Source organism: Denticeps clupeoides, chromosome 7, assembly GCF_900700375.1.
Source record: "Denticeps clupeoides chromosome 7, fDenClu1.1, whole genome shotgun sequence".
Lineage (NCBI taxonomy): Eukaryota > Metazoa > Chordata > Actinopteri > Clupeiformes > Denticipitidae > Denticeps > Denticeps clupeoides.
Genome location: NC_041713.1, coordinates 23206873 through 23225216, shown reverse-complemented (window position 1 = coordinate 23225216; position 18344 = coordinate 23206873). Strand labels below are relative to the sequence as shown.

Sequence of the window (18344 nt, the reverse complement as noted above, 5' to 3'; positions counted from 1 at the left end):
GCAACTGACATTTCTGGGAGATTTAGAAACTCTGGAAACTTCCACCAGAGTTGCAGAGGCATTTTAATTGTATGGCATTTTACCAGACTACCTTGTGCAGAGCGCCTTACAATCAGTAGTGACAGGGACAGGAGACACTCAGGGTCAAGTGTCTTGCACAGGGATACAAGTGGGGTTTAAACCTGGTTCTTCTGATTCATTGATTTATTGGTTATCCGACTGATTTCAGGACTAATTAACGATCCAGCAGGGGAGCCAGGGGTCTCTGTCTCAGCAGATTTTATACAGATTCAACCTCCATCAAGAATTCTTTATGTCAACAAGACTCCGCAACATATAGATGGTCCAGATCTGAGTGACTAGTCTGGTGTGCTGATCCCATGCTGTGTGTGTGTGTGTGTGTGTGTGTGTGTGTGTGTGTGTCTCGGAGAAGCACCGCATCTGGTTTGTAACTCTACAATAAATATTTATTTTAAAAGAACGTTTTAAATGGGAAAACAGTCCTTGACTAACAACACAAATCAACACTTTACATTCCAGTAAAATGTACAATGCAGCAAATGCTGAATGGCAACATTGATCATCATCATCATCATAATCAAGCCTTTTGTGCATCCTCCACCCTGCATCACATCCTGTGTACGTCTGTACGCAGTAGTCTCGCTTCTTAAAAGCCGCCCGTGAGGTGTATCAAATGATGAAGGTCATGAATTTCTGTACCCCATCATGACAGGTGGGCAGGGAGGGAGAGAGAACAGCATTGTGCACAGAGTCCCAGCCCAGGGCCAACATGTGCGCCACTGCTGTAGGCCATAGACACATGCTGGATAATAAAGGCTTTGGTTCCACGACGGAGAGGTTTGTCTGTCTGTCTTCTCTGTCTCATGTTTATGGAAGTGATCTGACAAACCTGAATGTAAAATGACAAAAAAAAAAAAAAAAAAAAAGAGAAAGTACGCATTTCAGGTTCATTCTCTGGCTGGTTTTCATGCAAAAGCATTTGCTAAGTGGTGCAGGGCGGCCACTTGAAAGCTCGAGATGCCTGAGGGGGGGAGCTGTGGTCAGAAGAGGGTCCAGTTGAAGATGTGACTACTGCATACTGTGAACAGAGTTCCCATTTAGCCAAATTGGAAAAAGTAGTTGCCAGGTGCAGACGCTATAACGGCAAAAACAAAGATCAGCCACAATGAACATCAGTCAGTCACAAACACCAGTGTAGAGCAGGGACATCACAAACCTTCAAAGCTAAATCCGCCTGGTCCTCCAAAGAAGGCTTTGAAGATGTTATTGGCATCAAAGTCTGCAAATAAATCACACACGATGTAGTAATCAGTCTCCTAATTGCGTGTGGAACATTAAGCAGATCACAAACCTTCCATGCCTCCATCATCTTCCAGGTCATGGCCGCTGTCATAGCGGGACTTTTTCTTTGGGTCAGAGAGCACAGTGAAGGCCTCACCCACCTCTTTAAACTTCTTCTCCTCTTCCTTCTGGACCTCTGCACTCGCCCCACTGTGGCGGTCTGGGAAGAAGAAGAAATTTACATATACAGGAATGGCTACTTTATTTATCAGGAATGGTATTTTGTTCATATCATTATTATGATTGTGTGCTCAGGGCTGATAGTGGTGGAAACACAAAACACATTCGCACACGGAGTAACTGCTGGATCTATATCAGAACCAGGGCCCGCCCCTTCCCTTTTTTTTTTTTGATTGGCTAGTGCAGTGTTTCCCAACCCTGGTCCTGGAGGAACAACCTCCCTGAATTAAGCTCAGGTGTTACTTAATGGCCTATTAATGAGTGGGGTAGATTGTGAAGATATGCGGGTTGGCAGAAGTTCCTCCAGGACCAGGGTTTGGAATGCTATCAGCCCTGTGTGTGTGTGTGTGTGTGTGTGTGTGTGTGTGTGTGTGTGTGTGTGTGAACCAGAATTGATCGCTTCATCGATGGTAACTTGGAAGCATAATAAATAAAAAGCTCAGTTTCCGCTCCCTCTGCCACCATTAACCCCCGCAGACTCCGCCTCACCTGGCCACAGACTGCGCCTCTGCAAAGCGGCCCAGTAACGCAGATAGTTTAACCCATAAAAGAGATGTTTCACTCCAGCTGTCAGAAGATGCATGGAGGTATGATTCAATATCTACAAGAATAAATATATCATATAACACAACAATATATCTATGTTTATAGGCAGCCAGCTTCATTGCATGCAGTCAACTAGCATGACATTGAACTTGTGTGACACTAGTATTCACAGGTTTCAGTGAACATGTTATGAAGAGAGGGCCAAATGTTCACTAGTCACACTAGTTCAAGTGATTACTGAATCACTAAACCACCTGCTTATCACAGTAATGGAATCCAGTGGTACCCCAGAAGCCTTCACTTCACTGACCATTTTGGACTTGTGTAGGGGACTGGAGTTGGTGGTGTTTGTATGGTTGTGAGCTTTAGGTCACGTGAGCTGGGGTTGGTGATGGATGACATTTGTTTAGTGTAACATTTGCCAAATCAATTATTGTGTGGACAATAGGACAATGGGAGCAGCTGAAGGAGGAAAAAGATGTGACACAGTCAATCTTCAAATGGAGCCTCAGTAGGATTTAACCCCTAACTGAGACATACCGAATAAAAATGAACTTTTTTTTTTGTTGGTCTTGTTGGTCCCCTAATACTGTATCTGAATTCTCTTTCCAAAATTCAGCCCTGATGCAGAATTACAGCCACTTTGATCCACAATGAGATTTTCACAGGACTTGCCGTTTCGGTGTCTGTAGCTTTAAATGCTAATGAGGAGGATAGAGGCGGGACAAGGAGGAGAGCGGCCTATAGAAGTTGAGGGGGCATTCGCAGAAATGACGTCATTAACACTTAGTGTTTGGTGCAGAGTCTCTTTAGACGGGAAAAAATGCAGACGGAACTAAAAAAAAAAAGTGCTCATTTATACATCCAATCACCAAGCAACTGCAATGCTTCAAACATTTGGAAGCCATGACGGTCGGTGGAGATAATGTTTTTGGGACAGGTGAGAAATTCTCTGGCCGAAAAATAGCATGAGAAATGGGAGGTAACCTTTCCCCTTATAAGGACAAATTCCAGATCCAACTATCTGAGCTGCCGCTCTCTGAATGGTGAAGCAGAATGAGCAAAGCTCTCTTTACACCTATCACCATTTCTAGCCACTGCAGGACCATAGACAGGCTGGGGGAACTCGTATTAAATAATCTCACATGAAATTTTCATGTGAGTGAGACTTACAGACGTTTCTCTGGGAATGTGTTATTCAAGCAACACACTCATAAACACACACACCTGGTACACACTTGTTTAATAAGAACATGCAGATAAATATCAGGAATTGCTCTGAACGGGTCAGAAACACAGACCCATCTATCTGGACTCTCTTTACTGGATACTCAGGGACTGATGTGTTGTCTGGCCTCCTGAAGAGCCTGGAAAACACAAATTAAAAAGGGCATGAGAGAGATTTCCCAGGTACCCTGAGATAAAAAGCAGAGTGGCTGACCTTCTGAATGGCTTCTTCAGCAGCATCATTCTGCAGGAGTCTGGCTCGTTGTAGCGCCTCCTCAAAGTGGAAGATGCTGGACTTGTAGCTTCCCATCTTCACTGCAGCACAGGTCAGACAGGGGATCAAGGAAAATGGGAGCATGATCAGGACTGATTTGGTATCATGTGTCATTTAGTTCGTACTTACATTCAGCCTGACCCATAAGCACATAAGCGTTGAGCTGCCACAGCTCATCACAAATCTCCTGCGAAGCAGTGAGCAGACGGCGACTGTAGTCCCAGGCTTCAGCGTGTTGCCTGAGTTCCAGGTGACACCATCCAATCTCATGGAAAAGCCAGGCTTTGTCCAGCCCCCCTTCAGTGAGAGGGACACTCTTCTCCCAGCTAACCAGAAATCAAACGGCCACTGTTGAGTTTCATGCTGCTGATGGATTAAAACTAACAAACAAATCAGCAAGCCTTGAAAAATAAGAACCCTGAAAGAAAGGGACTCACAATTTTATGGCCTGCGTGAACTGGCCAGTGCAGGCATATAGGCGACCAATGTTGACCAGGGCCCTGGACTTTCCATCTATGTTTAGACTGGAAAATAGCAAAGCTGATCAAACATTTTTACATACTCAATAATGGTACTATTTGGCGGTCAGTGCTACTCAGACATTAATATGGTGTGATTATAAGGAACTAATATGTTCCTATGCACTCTATTAATGTTGGGATGCTATTGCTAATTCTGTATTACAGCATGTAATAGCCTGTCTATAGTCCTGGAGTGGCTTGAAAAAGAGTGTAGCGTTACGGGCCTAAATTTGATGTGAAGAGAGACAGAAGCTGAATTTGTTCTGTATTAAAGGATTTAGAAAGGAGTCTGTTTTACTCACTGCCCACACAGTTGTAAATGGCCTCTTGCGCCTTCTGAATGCCCCATCGGAACTCATGCAGCTCAGGCCGCAGTTTATATCCTCGGTGGTAATAAACCAGCGCAAACTCAAACTCTCCCATAGCGTACAGTGCTTCTGCTTTCTGGTACAAACCCTGCACAAGAGCAGAAAGCGCATGACCCACACACTGCATACACCGTAAACAATGGAGGGTCAGTATATCAGAGTAAACCCGTTTTAACCTAGATGGAGTATTTACAACTCTGTGAGGAGTTTAATGTCAGTGTAAGGTTGTGCAGATGCGCAGCAAAGATTCACCTTTACACAGTGTGCCATTAGTACCAGCATGTATTGTGCGGCCACTTCTGTAGGGGCGCATTCACCGTTAGGCAGAAGTTCTGATAATTAAAGAACTTGACCCAACCCGGTCCTCCCGACACGCTGCAAGTGTATTACAGTTTCACTGATGTCAAGCAGCATTTACTCATCGGAGTAATGATGTTGTCCAATAGCTACATAATATCAGTTTGATCACATGCATTTAGTAATAAAGCATCATATGATAAATATGTAATAAATAATTAAAGAAATAAACACTACAGGGAAATAAAAAAAGATATATCATTACACATTAGAGTCTTATTTTTTAAATAAATTTGGACAAAAAATGTAATCATATTATTCTAAAAGTGTGAATTGACCCCATTTCATTGTTCATTTTGACACTAACTTGAGTAGAATTAACTCTTACAAAGACTAAATGTAAAAGATGGTGTTCTTGATGGAAGGAATATGCTCCGTTTTACCCGGAAGAAAGTCTTGTCCTCTTGCAGCGACGCTTCTGCGTCCTGGAGCGCTTTCGCCGAGTCGCCCATCTTCACGTAGCACCTGGACCTGGCGACCAGGCAGTTCTTCTCCTGCGGCTGCTGCGCCAGCGCCTGTGAGGAGAACACAGCTCTGCTGTACTCTAAACGTTGCTTCAATGTTGAGAACACGTAGAAGGAACGTTTCCGCACCGTGCTGTAACTCTCCGTCGCCCTGGAGAATTCGCCTTTCTGGTAGAACTGGTCGCCCTCGGCCACGTAGCTGAAGAATGTGCTTTTCGCGTCTGTCATTTTATCTGTCGCGTTATTGTCAGTTGTCACGTTATTTCCACGCACTAGTTCTTCTGCCCACAAACAAGCGGAGACGCGCAACGAGCACGCGCGGTATCACAGCAACGAGCCAAACAAGCGCGCGACCGCCAGTCACGTGGTCCACCGAATATTTACCACTTAGGTCGGCATATTTACCGCCATGGCTGCTCGATTCACTGTAAATGAACTAAAACAGATGCTTTTGTAACCAAAACGGCGTTCTTGTGGAATGTTCCTGCTCGGTTGTGTAATGTCAGGATCTAACAACGTGGTGAATCAGCAACAGCATCATGGGAAGCCCAGACTGACTGATGCACATGTTGACTGATCAAAAACAGAAACTGTAGATTAATGCTACAGTACAGAATTATAAAGGTGTCGGACCACACGGGGCATCAGGGAAATCCTCACCAAACCAGGAGTTCAAGTTCAAGTTCAAGTTCACTGCTGTTGTAGGAATGTAGTAGAGATATGCTCTGAACATAAGAGGCGTGGGGGGGGGGGGGGTCTGCTGCCTGCTGTGGAAAGTCACAGTTCGGGTTTAGGGGAGTGGAGTGAAGTGCCTTGTGCTACGTCCCGTGATTTTTGTGGAGTTAGACTGTATGCGGTGTGGATGTTTCTCATTTCCTTTTCCTAGAGGGTCGACTTCGCCCTGTGGATCTCTCCACCCAGTCCAGAGGTCAAAGTGTATATAAGGAGGATGAGACGGCTGGAGAAGCTGGGAGCCGAAATAAACCGCACTGCTCCTGCCACCCTGGCTGTTATTTGGGCTGTTCTGTGGTTGGTAGGTTTTGGACCTTGCGGTGTTCTTGCTTTGTGGTGTTTGGTTCTTTAGATGAAGTGCTTGGGAGAAAGATTTTGTTAAATTTATGGAAGACAAGATAGTTTTTTTCTTAAACACAAATGAAACACCTGAAGTTTCATGTTTAATTATTTGGGATGCTCTGAAAGCCAACCTCAGGGGACAGATAATTTCATACACTGCAAAAATGAAAAGGAAGATATATAAAGAGCGAAAAGATCTGACCAACCAAATTAAAGAAATTGATCAGCAGTACGCTGATTTAAAAACCCAGATATGTATAAAAAAACGTGTAGCAAAGTAAGTTTGAACTTATCTCAACACATGTAAACGTCAATTATTAATGAAGAGGAGCCAATTTTACATTCATGGTAACAAATCTGGGAAACTTTTAGCTAGTCAGTTAAGAGGATTTTATCACATTTTGTAACACATCACAAAAATTCGAATGGAGGATGGTACCATTACTACCAATTATTCTAAAATTAATTACATGCATTCAGGAATTTTTATTCTCTATTATATTCTTCTGAGTTCCCAAAGGACCATAGTTCTTGACTCAACTAGATATCCCAACACTGTCCCCTGATTCTAGATTAAGATTAGAAGGGCCCATATCACAAGAGGAAATAATTTCAGCCATCTCATCATTACAACCTGGTAAATCCCTGGGTCCTGATGGGTTCCCTGCAGAGTTTTTTAAATCGTTCTCCTCATACCTTGCACCACAATTAGCTTTGGTTTTATCTGAATCTTTTAAGCAAGGTAAGCTGCCCGCGTCATTTAATGAGGCTCGCATCACCCTCATAGTAAAGAGAGATAAAGACCCAACAGAGTGCTCTTCATATAGACCAATCTCTCTAAAAAAGAAAAAATCGCTATTCTTATTTTAACATTCGATGCCTTATGGATATCCTGTACACACCATCAGAGGGGATCCCTGAGTGTGTCCTGTCTTTGGATGCTGAAAAGGCTTTTTATAATTTGGAATGGGAGTATTTATTTAGGGTTTTAGAAAAATTCTATTTTGGCCCAAGTTTTATCACTTGGGATAAATTATTATATTTACGCCCCATTGCCTCAGTTCTGACAAATGTCTCAACCATTGACAAATGTCTCAGCAGTCTCAACCATTCGGTCTTCTGCGGGGACACCAGGGGTGTCCTCTTAGCCCATTACTCTTTAATCTGGCCATTGAGCCACTAGCAATTGCATTCTGCAGGTGTAGAGATATATCTGGGATTTGGAGGCAGGGAGAAGAACATAAAGATGATCTTCTACTTTTTATATCAAATCCAATCTCCTCCCTGCCACCTGTGCTGTCATTGCTCAAAGAATTTAGCTATTTTTCAGGATATAAGTGAACTCTTTCTGCTAAATAATATAGCACTAACAACTAGTATGCACAATTGTCCTTTCAAAATAGTGAAAAATCAGTTTACCTATCTCAGTATTACAATTACAAGGATTACACCTTACACCTTTTTAAAGAAAATTTCATTAGGTTGTTGAGCCAAACAAAAAAGGACTTTGGACAATGGTCACCACTCTCCATGTCTGTATTAATGCAGTTAAAATGAGTACTCTTTCTAAATTTTTATATCTTTTCCAGTCTGTACCTGTTTTTATTCCCAAATCTATTCCCAAAATCTCTCTGTCTCTGCACTCCTTGGATCTGCACTACCCATCTCCTCAATTAAACCAATCAACAATTCAGTTATTAGGCATACCTTGAGAGTATGGGCTCAGTTCAGAAAGCACAACGGTCTTCTGAACTTCTCTCTGTCCAGTCCTATCGTCTCTAACCATCTCTTCCAACCTTCTCTACATGATTCAGTGTTTCAGGAATAGTACAATAGGGCAGATCTTTGCAAAGATCTGTTTGTTGACCATAGGTTTGCATCGTTTGAACAGCTTTCTGAAAGGTTTAACCTATCCAATTCTCATTTTTTCAGATACCTGCAAGTAAGACACTTCATTGACTCTTTAATACCAAATTTCCCTGAGGCGCCTGCTGTAAACATCCTAGATAATCTAGATGATCCCGCTGCATAAAGGCCTAATATCCACTATTTATGGTGGATTGATGGGTTCGAGTTACACCCCTTTGTGTAAAATTAAAACTGCTTGGGAGAAAGATTTAAATTTGTCACTTTCAGATGATACTTGCTTGTCCTTATGTGCCCGCCACTCTTTATTACAGTTTAGGGTTGTACACAGGGCTCATTTCTCCAAACTTAAACTCTCCCGTTTCTACCCAGACATTGATCCTAGCTGTGATAAATGTAAAAGCGGAGAGGCGTCTCTTTTTGTATTGGACATGCCCAAATTTGGAAAAATTCTGGAGGGACTTTTTTAAAACCTTGTCGTACATACTGAAATGCAACCTTGAACCAGACCCTCTGATCGCTCTTTTTGGTATCACTGAAGAGGAAGATAAGTGTCTAACTCCAGCTAAACAGCGTTTGTTATCTTTTGTGACACTCCTGGCCAGGCGTTCTCTTTTATTCAAGTGGAAGGATTCCACGTCACCCACTCACACCCAGTGGCTCAGAGATATTATTTCCTGTTTGTCCCTGGAGAAGATTCACTACTCAATCCGTTATTCAGACTTGAAATTTCAACAGGTGTGGGGGCCCTTCCTCCGCTTTTTTCATATACATTTATAGTTTGATTCCCTTCTTATTTAATTGTTTGTCTGTTTTCTTTTATTTTTTGTGTTTCTTTTGTTTGCAGGACCAAAAAACGTCCAGCTCCATAGTCCTTTTTTTTCTTTAAATGCCTGGTATCTAGCCTTTCTTATGCATGTAAAGCTGGCTTTGAGTCAGGGAGGGGAGGGGGGTGCTATAGGGTTTATAAGGGGGCTATAAAATATATAATTTACAGTATATTGAAACATTACATGTTTGCCCTGTTATATCCCTGTTTAAAATCATTAAAAATATTGTTAAAACTAAAAGATAAGAAAGGTCTGTCATCATAGGTGCACATCAACTGTGAAAATCCAGGATCACACACATCAACAACAATGACGCAAATGCAGTTTTGAATTCTATAACCTCTTTAAATGCCCTTCTCTGCTTAGCACCCAAGCGTTATATTGGACATTTCCTTATACAGGAAGACATGGAAATTCTGCTTTTTGGTCAGGAAAAGTCAGGGAATTTTAAGTCATCACTGATGCCAAAAAGCGCAGTCAAAGGATTTGGTTGTATAAGCTGTTTGAGGACTGAAGAAAGGGTTTGAAATATCTCCCTCCATTATTTTTCAAGGCCAGGACACGACCAATACATATGGATAAGCGAGGCATCCTCACTTCCACATTTATCACAGCAGGGATCCACATTTGGAAAAGGACACGATAGCTTGACTTTGGACATATGAGCTCTGTGCACAACTTTTTTTAAAAAAGACAATGATGGGCCTTACAGTAGTTCTTTAGAATTTTGGCACAGGTCTCCTGAGAGATTTTGACGCATCATTTCATTCCAAATTGTTCTAGCTGGCCCAAATTGCATGGTTTCAGAGCATGGACATTCACTTTTAGCACCAGCTTTTGCGTCAGCGTTGGCTCCAGTGCAGCTGAAAGCAGGCCTTGGCCACACAGACACTATCACATTCTTCCATGTGGACTCTATTTGTCCATAGCAAAGGCGCTGCAGCAGGAAGTTGTATAATAAACTTATCACAGATACACCAGTATATAGCATAACCATATACCAGATAAAACAATATCTGAGCAATTCTACTGAAAGTAGATGTTCTGTCACACCCATGAGGTCAGCGAAATACCACATTTTTGTATGATGCAAGTGATTTTCTGTATTCAGCTGTAGTTTACATTAAATATATAGTCAGAAAATATTTAAATAACACTATGCTTTTTATATTTTATCATGCAGTTTTGAGATTTTTTAAAATCACAATTATTTTTTTGGGGCTGGCTCAAAACAGGCTAGGACCCAATCGGGCAAGAGGTACGGATTGGACACTAACACACACAATCACTGGCGGATTACTGACAGATTGAATGCTTGTTTTATTTTATTTATTGGATCTGTGGTATTTTTAAGACATTTAAACTCTAGATTTAAGGTTTTAAGTCCACTGCGTCATTTTTAAAACCTTTAAAACTCCCACTTAGGACTTTTTTAGGATCCGCAGAAACCCTGCTGTGCGCTCTGTGCACTAACTAATGGCTTGTGCTGCAAGGGGGGCGTGGTTTTGCACAAGTGACATGACTTTGTAATTTTCGCAAGGGGCGGATATTTCTGTGGTAGGCCAGTATAATCACAATCTCTCCCGTTGGCCAAATTTATATTGCATTATACCGTGCAGCCCTACCCACAATTCCGGCTTATGTCAAATGCAGCCACCCTGTCCGAGCCAGACCCACATGCTGGAAATCATTCGGCGGATCTTAAGGTGGCCATCCATCAGGGCTAACATCAGGACCTACATGGCTGCCTGCCCAGTCTGCACATCTTGCAAACCAGAGACCCACCGGCACTTGACATTTTCTTTTTACAATAAAATCAAAATGTTCATTTTATTGAACTCATGTAGGGACAGACTAGGTTGATTTGAGTCATATTGTCTCCCACATCCCCATCTGGGTAGGAAGAGTGCTGATCGTGCATGCCTGCAATCGGAGTACTTCAATGTTTAACACCATTAAACATTTGGGGTTTTTTTTTTGTTACAAGCCTAGAAATGGTAAGGTATCAACATAATGTAGCGACGGACTCCATGATGGGGGAAAAGAGACACTGGACACAGCGGAGTAGCTCAGAGAAGCCTTTATTCAGCTGCCACCTTTTGGACCAGGCAATTTACAATTACGGTATTTATCAGACGCCCTTATCCAGAGCAACTTACAATCAGTAGTTACGGGTACAGTCCCCCCCAGAGCAACTTAGGGTTAAGTGTCTTGCTCAGGGACACAATGGTAGCAAGTGGGATTTGAACCTGGGTCTTCTGGTTCATAGGCGAGTGTGTTACCCACTAGGCTACAACCACCCCAGCACAAGCACAAGAGGTTAACAGCAGGGAAACAAAGGAGGCATTCACCCAAGATCATCACACGCCCCCTGCCTGCTCCAGTTACTCTCAACCCCCAGACAACACCCCACTAAATCCCCCAACACTCACCCTAATGGTGGGTAAAACCTTGCCTCACTAACCCCAGGCCCTTATGCTAATTAGGCCAGCCCTATTGGCTGACAAAGCTACAATAGTTTTCATTCTGCAAAGAAAATATATTTATAACTAGAAACCAAAAATCCAAGAGAAATTTTGATTTGGCCTGTCCGGGTGTTGGTCGCAGCAGCGGGTGTGGCATGCACAACCGATGTCAGCTGTAAGAAAAGACGGTACAACTACAGTAGCCAATGGAACAGGTGGTCACATGACTTTGGAACATGATTCTAATCTAGCATGTTAGCATGCTAATACTAACATGATAATGTCAAAAATGCTACCTGGGCATGGCCAAGATGCGTCACTTTAATTTGGTGATGTTTGGAGCATGTTGAAAAATTAACATGTTAGCTCAAGGCGTTCCTAATAAAGTGGCTGAAGAACCGGGTGTTCCTAATAAAGTGGTCGAAAGACTGGGCGTTCCTAATAATGTGGCCAAAGGACCAAGTGGTCTTAATAATGTGGATGATTGAGCAGGCATCCTAATGAAGCTGCTGGATTACATTGAATTACATTGTTGGCGATGCTGCTGTATCAGTACCCCTTGTAGGGCCCCCTTTGTTGGCAATGTCACTGTAGCAGTACCACTTAAAAGGGGCCCCATTTTAAAAATGCTACCAGGGCTAAAATTAGCATTCAATGCATTTCAATAGGGAAATTACCTTGTTTGAGCGTTAATAGCTCAGCCACGCCCACTACGATCGCTTATAAAACAAATAGCACACTTCACACAATAAAGTACAAATTTTTTATATATAGCTTGCTGGCTTCGGTATGACCTGCTTTATGACAACAATACGTGCCGGGAAAAAAAAGTCTGAAATAATAATAAATAATAAACCAGAAACCAAAATTCTACTACATCTTGAGGTCAGAACAGCTCAGTCACTGAGCACTTTCAAGACTTTCCTCTTTAGAGAATATTTAGATTAACTTGTCTTATTGTCTAACTTATGTACAGAATCTACAACAAGAGTGAATAAAAAGATTGTTTTCATAGTTGAGGGTCCTAATGAACTAGAACTGATCACTTCATCGATGGTAACTTGAAAGCACGTTGTAAGTTGCTCTGGATAAGGCCGTCTGCCAAATGCCTTAAATGTAAATGTAAACATGATAATGTCAAAAATGCTAACAGGGCGCAGTCAAGATGCGTCATGTTAAATTTGGTGACGTTTGGAGCATGTTGAAAAATGAGCATGTTAGCATGCTTACATCGAAAACGTTAACAGAGCGTGGCCAAGATGTGTCATAGTAAATTTGGTGATGTTTGGAAAAGGTTTAAAAATTTGCATGTTAGCATGCTAATGTTAGTATGCTAACAGGCTATGCAGCTCCTCGTCCAGGCAATGGTCATCTCTAAACTCGACTATTGTAACTCTCTCCTGGCTGGAGCCTCTGCAGTCACCATAAATCCACTCCAGATGATCCAAAATATGGCAGCCCGTCTCATCTTCAATCAGCCAAAATACACCCATGTTACACCTCTTCTTACCTCCCTCCACTGGCTCCCAGTAGCTGCTCGCATTGAGTTCAAATCCTTGATGCTTGCCTACAGGGCTGTAAATGGAACTGCGCCCTCCTACATCAATATATTACTACCTAGCTACACTCCTGCACGCTCTCTCAGATCAGCAAATTAAAGGAGACTAAAAACTCCTTCTTCACGGGGTCTCCGATTCCAATCATCTCTGTTCTCCGTTGTTGTCCCTGGCTGGTGGAACAACCTCCCCTCCTCCACACGACTAGCCAAGACTATCACCACTTTTAAGAAGCAGGTGAAAACCCTCTTGTTCAAAAAATATTACAAACAAATCTAACACTTACACACGCACATGCGTACACATTGCACAAAACAATACAAAAATGTATATATACATTATAATTTTTCTTCATCTAGCACCTAACAATCTCTGAGCATGCTCTTCACTAACAAGTAGAGCCTTATCAGGGCTCTTAGTTGTAAACTCAATATTCTATAGAAATCGAACGAGAATTGCTGGTGTCTTCCTCTTGTAAGTCGCTTTGGATAAAAGCGTCTGCTAAATAAAGTAAAGTAAAGTAAAGTAGTATGCTAACATCGAAAACGCTAACAGGTCCTGGCCAAATGCGTCACATTAAATTTGGTGACGTTTGGAGCATGTTAAAAAATTTGAATGTTAGCTCAACGAGTTTTCCTAATAAAGTGGCCGAAGGACCAGGCGTTCCTAATAAAGTGGCCGGATTTCCTAATAAAGTCGTGTTAATAGCTCAGCCACGCCAACTCTGATCACTTATAAAAATAATAGCACACCTCACACAGTAACCTACTAATTTTTATATATAGCTTGCCGGTGTGCGTGCTTCAAAATTTTGCGTGTCTGTAAATCAAACAGAGACAAGTCATATGTCAACACATCGGTTTTGGCAAGATCTACGAGATGACATAAAACATGTCTTTGTTTGTCTAATTATGTGGACAAAAAAAGTTTTTAAAATGTCAAAATTTGGACTAGAATAATAAACGCGTTCTGAAAGTGTGGCAATCACAAATGCAAGACATGGCCTTTTTTCCTAATTTTCCAGGTTTTCCTGACCCCTATTGGGGGTAGCAACACATGCACATGTCAGATTGTGAGACTCGGAAAGGCCTCGCCTCGAATTTAAAACCTTTTGTCGAGGGCAAACCATTTGGTTCCACCCTGGCCAGGATTTGAACCTGGTTTAATCACCGAGAAGGTGAGTGTGTTACCAAAATACACCACCAGGGTTTTGGTTTTGGTTTGCCAATTCATACTGGCTCACAGAACAACCAGTAGTTTGACTAAATTTAGCTGCCAAATTAACATAATTACATGTGACAGATTTCAAATAATTGATATTAGAAAAAATATTTCAAATGTGTTTTGAGTGTGGGAAACCGGAGTACCCGGAGAAAAACCCACTGGTTCATGGGCAGTGCATGCACATACCTCTCAGTTGTCTGGTCCGGCTGAATCCTGGTGGCCTTCATGCCTGCCCTCGGTAAGCTGGTCACAACGGTGATGTTCCAGGCTGGGGTCTTCTGTTTGCACGACTTGGCCGTGGTGTAGGGGAGAGGCGGCCTGAGTGTCAAGGGCAGCTTGGCCAGGGTGTGGACCTGTGACAGATCTTGATAAAATGGTCATTTATTTTAAAATCTCTGCTGATTCTGAAATATTCACATTAATTATGATGCATGCTAGGACGTAAAGATAAAAAATGTCTCTCTCTTATGTGTATATAACTGGACAGGGAAATAAGTGTCCAGTTAAAAATTAAGAGCTCTGAATTTTTTTTCCACTGACAGACTGCAGCACAGTCCCTGTGTGTGTTTTGAGTCTGTTTATGGTTATTTGTACTGCTGAAGATATTTTAAGGCTCACCTAGTAGGTTGGTCTCTATTCTGAGTTCATTGGGCACGTCTATGGAGATGCAGAGCAAGTGCAGCACAGGGTTCTTCGCAGGCATTTGAAGAAGCGGGTCACTCCCCGGCGCAGACGCTGCAGAAGACGTTTTGGAGGTCGGGGGCGCTCTGTATAAACAGAAGCTGCTGGATGATCTGGAGATGGTTCCTCCGGACCACCAGATGGCTCCATTGATGGTAGGTGAAGCTGAGGATCCTCAAGCCACTGCAGGTGATCATCCTCATTCAAGTCCTGCAGCTCATAAGTATCTGCACAATCCAGACTGTCTTGAGGAGAACAGGAAAACTCTGTAGATTCTTCCCATCCTAGATCTTCAATCACCGCAGGGTCATGAGGCTCAGGAGCGGCTGGAAAGGTCCAGAGGTTGGGCTGTGGAGATCTGGGTGGCTCCTCCCATCCCAGATCATCCTCCTCATGGAGCTGTGCAGATGACAGCTGGATGGAGTCTGAGAAGACCGCCTGTTCTTTCAGCTTCTTCTTGTTCTGCAGCAGCTCCATCATGAGACTCTGTGTCAAGCCGTCCTGAGTTACAAAGGCATGCTGCACACACAAGAACACACACAACAGAGGAGTGTCAGAAGTGTGTGGGGGATTCATAAAAATTAGGAATCATATAAATCCCTTGTAGTGAAGATCACAGCTACTGGAGGGCTGGATTTGATTAGGACAGCATGGATTTTCTGAGAAATTAACCCTTTCAGTTTCACAAAAGGAAACAAATGTCCCCACATGTCTGTATGTGTGTGTTACATACCAACAGCAGAGTCTCTGAATCTGGCCTTTCCACTGGGTTCTCGGTCAGGGAGAGCTTGACGAAACATTGGTAATCGTCAGACCTGAAGAAACAAACTGTCAGTGTTTGTTTGCAATGAGGCTCATCAGTTCTCATGAAGGACAGAGGACAGACTCACCATTTCCCCGTCTCCTTCAGCTCCAGAGGCAGGAAGCTGCTGTCGGACAGACATGCTGGGAAACTGAAAACACACACAGAGAAATACATATATATTAGTACACAGTCATCCTCTACATATATCTCCCTGTGTGTGGCTGTCTGTGTGTCTGTCTGTGTGTGTGTGTGTGTGTGTGTGTGAGTGAGAGTGAGAAAGGGTTTTCATTTACTTCATAGAACCCAAATAAAAAAGTGGGTGCTCCGGTTCTCCCAGCTCCACAGCGGTGATGCCCAGAGACCAGATGTCACACAAATGGTCATAACCACCATTGTGTTCTGCAGCATAGACCTCTGGAGCAATCCTGTACACACAAACACACACAGAGTAAATCTAAAGATATTCCTGTTAGTCTTCTGCATGACCTCAAATATGAAGAAATGATCAAATGTCCACACAGTACACCTAATACGGAGAGTCTTCCTACACACACACACACACACACACACAAACACAAAGTGAATCTTACCAATGTGTCGTCCCAACCACTGACTTCTGTCTCTCAGTGGAGTTGGAGACTTTAGCAGCGAGTCCAAAGTCAGCTGCAACAAGAGAAGAGACACATTTATGATGAGACACAGATCACAGGTCAGACACATAAGTCTGAGTGAACGGCGTTGTGGAGAGTTCCTCACTGATTTTCACGTCGCCCTTTTCTGTCAGCAGAATATTTCCACCTTTGATGTCCCTGTGGATGATGTTGGACCTGTGGAGATACTGCAGTGCCTGCAAACAGAAACACCATGTTAGAACAAAGTCTTAGAAAATGAGCAGTGTGTGTATGTGAGTGTACGTGTCTGAGAGCGCGGGCGGTTACCTGGAGGGTCTCTCTGCACACAAAAGCAATCTCCTGCTCTGACAGGGGTCCAGTCTCTGTTAAAAACAAACACAGTGAACACACCATCTACACACATCTTAACAAAGATGTCATGTGACGCAGTTCGGTACCTTCATAGATATCCTGAAGTGAACCTCCTGCACAGAACTCCATTGCTATGTACAGCTTTTCCTCTCTACACAAGAAAAGAAAAGCCTTTAGTCACCATTCTCTGGGACAGCAGTTCTCATGTCACTGTTAATGGTCCTTCTTACCTCAGGGTGCTGGTGTGAACTGCCACAATGTTCTTGTGGTCACACTCTTTCAAGATATCCACTTCCTGCTGAACAAGGGTGAAGTCATCCTGCGACTCGATATTCTGCACCTTCACTGCAGAATATGCCCCAGTAGTGATGTTTCTGGCCTGAAATAAAGAAAAAATAAAAAAAGTCCAAAGAAATTCCACATCACCTGTCACCAGTGTCCACTCTCCACAAACACTGCAGCATCTTTGCCAGCTTCCACAAGAAATCCTCATCTGACCTTAAAACCAGTCAGCCACAAGGACACACAATTTAGCAGATGATGGCCAAGGTTCTGCTCTTATTTACCTCAAAAACATCTCCATATGAGCCTCTTCCAATGTGCTTCAGGAAACTGAATCCTCCAAAAGCAGCTGGAAGTGGAGTCTCTGGAACCACGTCCATCGTGGACCGCGTCTGTTCCACCGTGGGCTTGATCTTGGTCGGCTGCTTCTCTGAAATGCCAAAATATCTCATTAGAGCCCTTTCTGATTGGACCAATTTCATATTCCTCTGCTACTTCTGAAATTCACCAAGATATGACATGTTGATCCAGGGGGAAAAAAGTTTGATTGTTAAAGCCTTAACACTCATAATATCTGACTATGAGATTATAAATGCATACATGCATGTCATTGAAAAAAAATACTATGCTCAAAATGCTCAAATGTGTCTGCTGTCTATCAAAAGTGAACAAAATTTGTAACTGTCTGTAAATCTCTACCTCTATCTCTGATTATTTTGATGTATTTTTTGTCTAGATATTTTCCCCCTTCCTGAAACCCCCTTTCCCCTATAAAGAGTTTATCTCTTTATAATATAAATGTATAAAATAATATAATTAAACACAACGATACTATTAGAAGACCAGTGAGTATAAAATCACCAACAGCAACATAAATTGCTTCTAGTCTTACAGGTTGGAGGCGGGTGTAACCATCACGGGCCAATCAGAGCCTAGCACCTGATCACGTGGTGCGTGCCTGCGTCACTTTCCCGCCCTTAGTGTTTTTTCCCGCGCATTTTTGGACAAAAACAATCACTTGTAGAAATGGCTAAAAATGGCTACAGTAAATACTGCCTGCACAGTTTGACACGAACGTGACCGATTTGTGTTTCGCTGCTGCACGACATCGTATTTAACACGATAATTCCGTCACTGCAGCATGCGGCGCTGCCACAAGGTGGCGATAAAGTGTTTTCTGTGTTCGGGGAGAATACAGATCGTAACGCACCTGCTGGTGCCTGAAGCCAAAATAAAGCATCAGTGTGGAACCCGACAGGTTTCTGCATCTGCCGACCTC

The 18344-nt window shown here is 42.8% G+C and overlaps 2 protein-coding genes and 1 pseudogene across 2 annotated transcripts; all 3 read right to left on the bottom strand.

The window, feature by feature from the left end:
• Positions 1 to 983: 983 nt before the first annotated feature.
• On the bottom strand, positions 984 to 2125 carry LOC114793877 (dnaJ homolog subfamily C member 7-like). Its single transcript, XM_028986023.1, has 4 exons — positions 2032 to 2125; positions 1373 to 1522; positions 1238 to 1300; positions 984 to 1156 (listed from the first exon to the last, which is right to left on the bottom strand). The coding sequence occupies exons 1-4, from the start codon at positions 2123 to 2125 to the stop codon at positions 1119 to 1121; spliced, it is 345 nt and encodes a 114-aa protein (XP_028841856.1). The 3' UTR covers positions 984 to 1118.
• A 1264-nt stretch (positions 2126 to 3389) lies between these two features.
• Positions 3390 to 5596, bottom strand: LOC114793874 (tetratricopeptide repeat protein 25-like; annotated as a pseudogene).
• Positions 5597 to 14545: 8949 nt separating this feature from the next.
• Positions 14546 to 17445, bottom strand: LOC114793873 (mitogen-activated protein kinase kinase kinase kinase 5-like). The gene is made up of 11 exons (XM_028986015.1): positions 17350 to 17445; positions 17014 to 17162; positions 16870 to 16934; positions 16739 to 16794; positions 16557 to 16647; positions 16391 to 16463; positions 16094 to 16225; positions 15886 to 15948; positions 15729 to 15810; positions 14933 to 15514; positions 14546 to 14678 (listed from the first exon to the last, which is right to left on the bottom strand). Exons 1-10 carry the CDS (start codon positions 17443 to 17445, stop codon positions 14972 to 14974), a joined length of 1350 nt encoding a protein of 449 aa, XP_028841848.1. The 3' UTR covers positions 14546 to 14678; positions 14933 to 14971.
• Between the last annotated feature and the right edge of the window lie 899 nt (positions 17446 to 18344).